Below are 10,452 nucleotides of genomic sequence, written 5' to 3' on the forward strand. Positions count from 1 at the left end.
GAGCAGCAGGGAGCCAGCACACTGCCTGAGCGCTGCAAGGCAATTCACACTGGGTCCTACTGCTCTCTGGCTCCAGGCTGATTCCCCTACTGCTTCCTGGCACCACAGGGGTCCAGGCACCAGTGAGGGAATTAGCCCAAAGCCAGAGAACAGCACAGGACCCAGCACTGCCTGCAGGGACTCGATTCTAAGATGAGTCTTCATTTTCCCCATGATGAATGGGGGCACCTTACCTTGGAATCAAGTAACTACAGTATTTAAAAAATAAATAACCTTTAAAATAAGGATTTATTACAGCAAAAATCTATTCATATCCATTTTTTTTCTAGCACTGCTTTTAAGCTAGGGCAAATAGGGACATGTTGTTCTATTTTATTAGGCCCTGAATCTGTATATGTTGTCTGCAAAAGTATGATTTTCCTCTCATGTTTTTATAAACTGTTTAAGGCAATGGCCTGCTTCTCTTGATGAATTAGCCCTCAGTAATAAACTAGAGTTTCTGCGTGTACCAAGGAGAAGTGGCAGGTTTCACTTTCAAGCTTTCAGGGGAGTTTAAAAAAGGGTGAAGACATGTTTCAAGTTTTATGTAAACAACATATCAATAACATTTTACAGTCTGTATATTCATTTGTTTTAAGGGGCATGGGCTAGCTTGCCACATCTGTGAATGTGAGTTGGAGAAGGAATGTCTTAAAGCACCTTGTTTAATTAATAAAACCTAGTAGACTACTTCCACTTTCTAAATACCATTTTGACTTTTTAAAGTGGATGAAGTTTTAAATTAAATTAGAATCTCTGCATTTATAAAGATCTATAGTTGTCATCTAAAAACACTGTTGTATAATATTCTCAAAATAGCTGGTGTCACATGCTTACAATTTTTAATCATTACTTCCCACCCTCCATTTCACATTGCCGTGTTCTGCTTCCCATTATTTTCCCTTATTTTAGTGCTGATACTTACAGAATTTGTATCCTTCTGCCGCGAAGCCCAAGAGAAAGGGGCAGGCATGTGGTCCAGTTCCTGCAGCTGCCTGCCTGCCTTTCACAACCTCTTTCTAGATCCTGCCTGGATCACGGCCATTCCCTTCCTGCAGGGGGATCCCTCCTATGGCCAGAATTGTTCTGAGAGAGAGATGGGCCACGGATCCAATTGTTTAATAACAAGTGCCAGTCAGATTCCTAAAAAAAAAAAATCAGATACCTTAATGTAATTTCACTAGAACATTTAAACCTGTAATTTCAGAGTGAATAAGTGTAGTCAGACATCCATTGAAACCGCTCACTTGTGTAAACAGATGAAACCCTAATAATTGACTCTTATAAACAGTACAGAATTAACAAGAAGAATACATTATACTTTTAGCAGATGTTGGACAATGAGATTACTGGAGATTAGAGACCCAGACAGAGCAGGCACTGAAGAGTAATCTTTTTAACAGCTCATTCCACTTTTCCCCTTTGTTTAGTCCATCTGTTTCTGTTTTGTTGAGCAGTGTATATCCTTGCACAGATGGCCTGTCAGAACTAAACATTCTCAACTAAACATGTTACTATATCCCCACCCTTCTGGTCTGTGAAGTGTACATTTTTACCATGGTGTATTTTATACAAACACTGATTATCAAATAGCAGTTAACTTTGGAGGAAGCATCCAGTTCCTATCATATTAGATAAATATTTCCCTTCCCATACAAAGATGTTTAGGTGACTGATTAAGTGGAAGTTGCATTCCTCACTTGTTCCCACTTCTAAATATTTGTAAGGTGTAGTCCTTCATAACTAGGGTGAACATACATCTCTGTTTGGCCAGGACAGTCCTGGATTTCGTAGGCAGTTCCAGTGCCCTGTCCAGTTGGTGAAAATGGAAACAAAAGTCCTGAATTCTGCCTGTGCTGCCTGGCCGGGCTCCTCCTGAGCAGTGGCTAGAGGGGGGGGGCGGGCTGGGCTGGGCACTGCTCCTCCTACCTGGATGGAAACAAAAGTCCTGAATTCTGCCTGTGCTGCCTGGCCGGGCTCCTCCTGAGCAGTGGCTAGAGGTGGGGGGCGAGCTGGGCTGGGCACTGCTCCTCCTACCTGGGGCAGGGTGGGGAGAGTGCTTTTGTGAGTGTGGGCTGGTCGTGTGTGTGTGGTGCCCTGGGCAAAATTAAAAAACACCCTCTTGAGAAGCAGCTGGAGGTCAGGGGTGGAGAGTGTCCTGAATTGTCTTAAAAATAAGGTCACCTTATTCATAGCACTGCCATAATCTTAGCACAAAGTGACACAGGCTTGGTGGGTTATAGCATCTGACAGAAAAGGTCTTAACCCTCCTAAGTACAGATGATGAACTGTCCTGGCAACTGCTTCTCTGACCACCCAGCATCTGCAAATTTAGGAGAACGTGTCACAGCATTGTTTGTCTATATCAGAGCTGCGTATGCAGTTCAAAAAAATGGTTTGTTTTTGTTCTGTTATGATCATTAGTAGGATGGGTGGAGGAATATTTTGTCCTCAAATATAAAAAACAGTAAAGCAGTTGTGTGTACAAAAAAAAAAAGTTTGATTCACAAGTATTACAAAAATGCAGCTATAATATTTGCTCTGTTTAAATTCTGTTTACGAGAATTTAAACTGTTTAATTCTTTTTGTATATAATTACAGAAATGTTACAGTCTCTGGCACAGCGCCCAGCTCCAGCAAATACTAATCGTGAACGGCGGCCTCGTTACCAACATCCAAAGGGAGCGCCTAATGCAGATCTAATCTTTAAAACTGGTGGGAGGTAGGACAACTGTTATTTAAAATGGTCAATTTTGCTCCTAAGCAAGCTACTGCATAAAGATCAATGCATTGAAAGCAAAGCTTTTTCTGTGTATACTAGTAGTGTTCTAGTGTACTACTAGTTATTAACATACCTTGCTGGTCAGTGTATTTGTAACTCTGTGACTATATAATATTGCCATCAACAGGGAGGTAGTGCATCAGGATCAAAAAACCCTGGTTCAGTTTGTAAATTGTTGTTAAAGAATAAAGAGAGAGAGACTGGTTCTTTTCTTCCTCATGGAAAGTGGAAGAAATAGAAAAAACTTTACGAATTATAATGTATTATGAATTTGAACTTGTAAGTTTAAGAGCACTGCTTTTGCATTAGAAGTCATAAATAGAAGCAACGTGGAGGGATAGGGTCCAAAATAACCTCATTGGATTTGCATCATAGAGGATACATACCAGATATTGGAATGAAAAAAGTATTCTAGTTTGCCCTTTCAGGAGTAAAGAGATTTAGGCTTATTGTCAAACATCTGCTTTTGATGTTTCAGGGGAAGCACAGAAGGTTCTGTAATTTTTCACCTCAAAAGAATACAGTGGAGATTTTTCCCCAAAAGGTAACAGATACAGTTGGAGACAAGTAATGGGTTCCTATGCCAAAAAACTTCTAAAATCTGGAATGAACTAATCTGGCAATGAGAGAGAGAGATTTGATTATATCAAAAGTCAGTTAATTCAAACCAATTCCAAATTACTGTTAATCTTGTCCATTAAGAACAAGGAGGTACAAAAAATTGTGACCAGAAAATGTTGCTTGATAGGAATCATAGAAAATTAGGATTGGAAGGGACCTGAGGAGGTCATCTAGTCCAACCCCCTGCTCAAAACAGGACCATCCCCAAGTAGCTCATCCCAGCCAAGGTTTTGTCTAGCCAGGCCTTAAAAACCTCCAGGGATGGAGCTTCCACCACCTCTCTGGGTAACCTGTCCCAGTGCTTTACCACCCTCCTAGTGAGAAAATTCTTCCTAATATCCAACCTCAACTTCCCTTGCTGCAACTTGAGACTGCTCCTTAATCTGTCATATAATGCTGTCTTTATGCTGTTTGGGACAGGGGACACAGACCAGCTCCGCACCACTCACCTGTCTTTTCCCAAGGAAGTATAAATTCTGATAATACACTGTCCAGCAAGATGTTTAGACAAGCATGTCAGCAGGATTTAAAAACTGATTGTATATGCTTAAATTGTGACTAATGCCTACAGTGTTGCAGGTTGGAGTAAAATGATACAGACCTAATTGAACTTTCTAATGGAAAGAGATCAACTAATAGTGTACAATATTGAAAGAGATTACCCCCCATGTTTTTGTAAGTTCCACAATTGCCTGGGTAAGTTATAGAGTAGGTTTGATCTTCTGAAGCACTCAAACTTAGGCGCAGTGAAAGGTGGGGTCTTGGACTGATCCAGTGATCTAAACCAATAAGCCCTATGTGTTTCCTTGTATTTGGTTCAAAAGAAACTGAAGCCCTGAGGCTGGTGACAAATTATGCTGAAGACCTAGAAAATAAATCTTTTCTAGGCTTCCTTGAATAAGTTCATTAAAGCAAAAAAAATATTTTCTTAAGTAGAAGTCCCACTGTCTTGTAAAAGTAGAGGGAAAATAGCTGTGATAGCCTAGTAAAACTTTATACTAAGAAAACAATTATGCTTTTTATGAGGAGTCATCATCTCACCATTCATACCAGTGAGAAAACAGAAAACTGAGTGCCTTCTGCTAAAGCGAGTTACAAGATATACCTGGAGCCTTTATTGACAAGAGAGAAATAATTTTCTCTTAAAACTATCTAGTTTGTTTGCTGTATGCTTCAGTCCTTATTGTGAAGTCAAACTAAGTTGTAATTTGAATGTTACCTTGAACTTGGAGGCTCTTTCCCTAGGCAGAAATCCTGATTTCAAGCAGCATGCATGGTACAAACTGTAACTCAAAGTAGCAGCATCCTGTACAGCTCAGGTGGTTGGTGTGTAGCCACTTTCACTCAGGCCAAGCAAAATTTAGTGTAGGTAACTAGATATAATTCTGCAGTGAAGATATGACAAATGGGGCCTTAGATATGTGCATAGGGAAAACTGCTTACATGCAGAACACTTTGGCTAAAGTGTATGCTTTGGATAAGCTTCTAGGTTTTTTTGCAGGATGACTAGTTTGGGATTGGGTAGATGAGAGAAGCAGATGGGAAAGCTTTCTTCTAATTTAAAATAAGCTTACAATTTAAGTGCCCAGGTTCTCTGGTACAGAGGGTACCTGGCCCCTGGTGCATTGTCATGCAGCCTACAGGGCTCCCCATTGGTTCATGGAGAGGCCCACAGGCTGTGGCACTGGGATAGGGTGGAGGGAGAAAAATTATTGGGGAGGGCTGAGCTTGTGTGTGCATGCCCGTGCACTTGGCTCCCTTCCCCCCACCCCGCTCCCATGGGGCGTGGGACAGAACTGCGAGTGACTTGTCCAGGGGGCACCCAGCATGGGGAGAGGGGGTGGCAACTCTGGACATGTGCCCCTGGATCTGCCCAGGGGAAGGTGGGCTGCAGCTGTGGGCTGGGGCTGGGGCCAGGGCTAAACTGGGCTCTTTCTGGCAGGGGGCTGGGCTGGGTTGTGCTTGAGGCAAGCGGTGGCAGCTCCTGGAGGGAGGCTCGGGGGTCTACGGCAAATTTTGGGGATGATTGCAGCCCTCCCATAGCCCCCCTCCCAGTGCCGCCACCGCCTGCCCTGGGCACAGCCCGGCCCAGTCCCCCACCGGAAAGAGCCTGGCTTAGCCCCAGCCTGCAGTGGCAGCCTACCTCCCCCTGGGTAGATCGAGGGGTACATGCCCCTCATGCCCTCCCAGGGTGCGTGCAGCGGCAGGAGCCTCCACCCCCTCCCAACACCAGGCACCCCCCGGACAAGCCACTCACGGCTCCGTTCCGTGCCCCAGCCCCACTCCTACTCCCTCCCTACCCCTGCTGCAGCTGCCAGAAGCCCATGGCTGGGCTGCCTTGCAGCCCTACTGCTGCCCTGCGTTTGGTGGGCTGGCAAGCCCTGTTAGTCCCCCACTTTCACTGCCTGTGGCACTGAACACTAGGTTTGGTGCACAGGGACCTGGGCCCAATCCCAATCCTGGCAGGCAGGGGTAGCACAAAGCCTCATTTGGATCACAGACCAGCCCCACACCACTCACTTGGCCTGAGGGACCAAAACGTTGAGCCCTCTGTCCTAGTACAATATCCTTACCACCTCGTCTTCAGTGGGACTTCCTGGTAGAGTGTGTGTTTTGTTCCTCCAGTGTTACCTCTCCCTCTCTTGGCAGACAGTGATGTATAGATGAGAGACTTTTACTGTAGCTGAAAACTGGACTACACTTAACCTCTACAAACTTTTAAAGTATATTGGAGACTTTCCTAAGAACAGTAGTTAATAATAGCCCATTGAATTTGGAGAGGGGCACTTGACATATTGGTATAGCCTTCTCACAGGATTTACAGCTGACTTCATTTTGTAAGCTCTGATTATTTGCCTCCGTGGAGTTTATTGCAACCTCTGCTAATATTTATGTAACAATATATGAATTTTCTTAAACATTCTATGTAAACAGCATGTGTTAAAAAAGCACTGGAGTTTTCTCTTTAAATGCAAGCTACCACTCAAGATATGAAACACAAATCTACTTGGAGTTTGCAGTTCTTTGCAGATTAACAACTATTTCTAAATGCCACTGAAATACTTCTGCTTTAAGTTTTAGGGAAAATATAATTTTAGGCCTTCGCAGTGAGCTAGGCAAGACGTTTTTTCAAAGTGAAGAGTTATCAGTGGTTCCTGTTTTTCAAGTTCCAGAGTGCATGCTTGCCACACTGCTTAGTTTTATATGATGCTGTGCCTTACCCACTATGCTTTCAATCGGTCCCATTTAGGGAACAGAGTTTGTTTACATTTTGGTATATTTCTGTTGTAAAATATTAATTATGCTATAAGCAAGAGGCCCTAAAACTGTGAGCATAGACTTGAAGAACATTTCACTCACTGAAAGGCAGATTGTTATACTCTTTCTCTTGGTAATACTTTATTCCATAAGTTATCCCTTTCATTAAGTGACATGAGTTTGTGGTATAAGGTGTTGTTCATTGTAAGCAAGGATTTCTAATGCGAGAGTGTGAGTTAGTAAAGTGGCATGTTTTTGTTGTTGTTTCATGGGTGTTCTCTGGTTTCTTATTCTTTCTCCTCGTACGCCTTTAGTGATCAGACTAGCAAACGGTAGGGTTTGCAGCAGTAATTAATCAGCGCTATGTAATGTTAGTATTTACTGAAAGTAGTGATGGATATGCTGTGCTAGGAAAGCTGTGCAGGGGTGTTTTTTTCAGTTCCTGCTGCTCAAAGCCAGTAAATACTTTGAGTATCACAATTCTACAAATACTTTAATTTTTCTAGGAGGGGTTTGTTGCCTCTTAAGCAGTATGCCAACAATGGAAGAACTGGGTGTTTCACCCATATTTCAGTGTAATAAGTTATGGCATAAATACTGTGTGTAATGTGTCTAAAAGCTATGTAGCTATGCCATGGAGATCTAACCATCCTATTGATAGATTTCTGTGGGGGGGACCCAACTTCATTGTGGCAGCATTGCTTGGGAATGTTTTTACTCTACAAATGTTCTTCTAAATATAATTGATGAGAAACTTCAGTCTGGCAAAGGAAATAAATTTGACAGCTATTTCCCACATGCAGTATTATCTTTCTGCTGTTTGTTATTTTAATTAGTAGCTGCTGCTCTTATGCAGGCATCAGTAGCACGCCTGTAAAGTTAAATTTATGCTCGAGGATTAGACCTGAGTTGCCTGAGTTGGAAGCTTTTCTGTTCCAGCTCCACAGCCACAGTTTTAATTTCTGGTGCTTCTGGCTGTGTTTGGCCAGTGGTATCCCTGCCACAAGAGAAGTGGCAGTATTAGAACAGAGAGCTCCAGTTTAAGCAAAGTAGTGTTGAGATTTACTTTAAAAAGGCAATAGAATAAAATTGAACAAATTGTCTTGATTAAATATCCAAATTTGACGCAAGTTCTTTTCAGAAGAATACTTTCTGGGAGAAATACTCTATTTTCCATGATATGTATTAAAAACTGTCAGAATATCAGTGCTTGGTATCTTTCAGTATTTTCGGTTTGAGCAGTCTTAACATGGACTTTTTCATCTTCCCATATGATTATGCTGCATTGACCTAAGGGTAATGTTACAGTTTAAGAAATAATATTAATAATAATATAACAAATATTAACAATTTCAGTTTCTTCCAGGGTATCTAGTTTGATTACTTTAGTTAGTCCTATCAGTAGTTGGAAGGGATATCACAATTATGTCAGTGTTAATTCAGGCCTTGCCTCTTCTTAGGCAAGTGTATTTTTTTATTAACTTTATACTGTATCTTCCCCTTCCCAAAAGAGGCTCAGGGTGGTTTACAATCAAAACAAATTAGTAAAACAAGTAAAAACTTGTAAAAGAACAAAATCCTGAGGCTGTACCCCCAAATGTAACACTGTGTGCTGAAGGCCTGCCCAAATGAAAAAAAGAAGTCCTACAGGGCTTTTAGTAGATGTCCAGCCTCAGGCTCTGACATACCACAAGAAGGAGGGAATACCAAGAGCAACTTAACTGGGTGCACAGATTGGATCGCAGGAGGTTGCTTTTAGCTGACGTTAGGGAACATGATGGCACCTAAGATAGGGGAGGCATTCCCATAAGTATGTAGGGTCCTGACTTTTTATTTGTTTCTTATATGCCTGTTTAGATGTTTATGCTTTACATTTTACTGTGGTGTCAGAGTAGTTAAAATGCTAACGGTAAATACAATAAAAGATTTTCTTTGAATGTTCTGTTGATTCTGTGGGGAGTTAAGTACAGCTGAATTGGTTGTTTTGGCAAGCGTCTCACTTCTAGTCAAGTTCTTGCAAGATCTCAGACAATGAAACTAAAGAATGTTGCTGTTGCTTTTGGGTTTCATGATTATTTAATCTCTGGTGTGAAGTTCTGGCAAACTTGCTGTGTGCTGCAAGAAGAGGGTTCCAGAATTATAGTAGAAACCCCAGACTGATTGGGCATAAAGACTAGGGCTGTGCGAAGCTTTGGTCCCTAATTTGATTTGGCAGAGATTCGGCCCGGTTCAGTGGCCGAATCGCCAAATCCGAATCAAATCAGGAGACCCTTTAATCTCTCCAAATCGATTTGGAAAGATTTGGCAATTCAGACATAGACACATGTCCCAGAGAGACACAAATGGAGGTCCCGAAACACTTCCCTATGGCGGGACCCGAGGCTGGAGTGAGCTGCAAGAAAGAAGGAACCAAAAGCCCTAAGGAAGGGGTTCACTTACCTTCTATAGGAAAAGTCGCGCTGAGAAGAGCCACTGGCACAGTTCGTCAGCCACTTTTATTTGCGGCTGGGAGCAGCGCCAGCAGATGACGTCATCAGAAACCGCCGCCCGGCTGATTTAAAAGCCAGTGGTAGGGAAACAGGGCAGGCAGCAGCGAAGCCGCTCCCCGAGCCACACAATGATGGGGTTGCCAGCTCTACGGGGAACCGGACAAGGACCCACAGGAAGGTTCCGGCTCCTTTAAAAGGGGTAGACACCCGGCCTGTCAGGACAGCAGGGCCAAGGAGGATGGCATCGAAGGATCCTGACAACCACAAACACCAGATCTGTGAGGGGGGGGGGGGGGGGGGGGGGGCCCCTACTGTTCTTTTCCTTTTTCTCTTCTCTTTTCTACTTCTGTTTTATGTTACCAACTTGTGGGGCACCCAAGCCCCAAACCGGGAAAGGCATCCCCAATCGACCCACAGGGCCAAGGAGAAGAGCGGAGGCAGCTCCATGGAAGGTGACGTCCTGAAGGCAAGGTCAGGACAGACATTGAGGCAGGACCAGTCCCACACCCAGTAGATACCCGGGGCAAAGAGAGACACTGATAGACGGGCAAGATGGGACCAGAGCAGGAGGGAACATCAAAGAGGCAGACTGGCGATCCATCACCTGGTCATCCTGAGGGCTGGTGTATGGCTGGAATGTAGGAGAGGTGGAGCCCCAACAACGCCCACAAAGGGCAGTGCCCAATTTGCGAGATCCCACGAGGGAGAATTCCGCTACTAAAAGAAAGACCAAGTCGTGGCAGGCGAATGTCAGGGTCTCCCTTGGGGGCGAACGCAGCCCAACATCTAAGTTGTGGGGACATGCCCCACAGTCTGAACTGGACATGTGCACTAAGGCCACTAGAGAGCACCTATACCAAACCAGGCGGGTGCAACACAGTTTTAAACATTTTTCTACGTACCTCAAGGTAGCAGGTGGCTTCTGAATACTGCAATGGTGGATGGAATGTCTCACAGGAGCGTGGGGGCTCCCCAGTGTGTTCAGCAGCAGACCCGGAAGTGGACCAGAAACACTTCCGGTCCATTTCCGGGTCCAGTGGGGAGCGTGCTGTGGGGGGGGCCCTCCTTACCCGCCTGGCCCAGTGACTGGTGCCTCCTAGGCATGGGTAGGCACCCGGGGCCCCCCCACGGCCAATCACCCAGGCAGGGAGCTGTGGGGGAGCCCCCCAGCACACTCCCCAGCAGACTCGGAAGTGGACCAGAAGCAGTTCCGGTCCACTTCTGGGTTTGCCGCCAAGCACATGGGGGACAACCTTTGCCCCC

At 44.3% G+C, this 10,452-nt stretch overlaps 1 protein-coding gene across 9 annotated transcripts in view; it reads left to right on the top strand.

Annotated features, from left to right (window-relative positions):
* UPF2 (UPF2, regulator of nonsense mediated mRNA decay) overlaps positions 1-10,452 on the top strand; it is a 126,833-nt gene that overhangs the window by 101,571 nt on the left and 14,810 nt on the right. For 7 of the 9 annotated variants that reach the window (XM_025202318.1, XM_006022148.3, XM_006022144.3 and 4 more), the window contains one exon: positions 2,641-2,761. In XM_025202318.1, coding sequence (XP_025058103.1) covers positions 2,641-2,761 — 121 coding nt within the window. Of the gene's footprint in view, positions 1-2,640; positions 2,766-10,452 lie in introns of those variants that run through there. The other 2 variants (XM_025202319.1, XM_025202321.1) reach the window with 1 other exon arrangement.

This window comes from Alligator sinensis, unplaced genomic scaffold (assembly GCF_000455745.1).
Source record: "Alligator sinensis unplaced genomic scaffold, ASM45574v1 scaffold1216_1, whole genome shotgun sequence".
Taxonomy (NCBI): domain Eukaryota; kingdom Metazoa; phylum Chordata; order Crocodylia; family Alligatoridae; genus Alligator; species Alligator sinensis.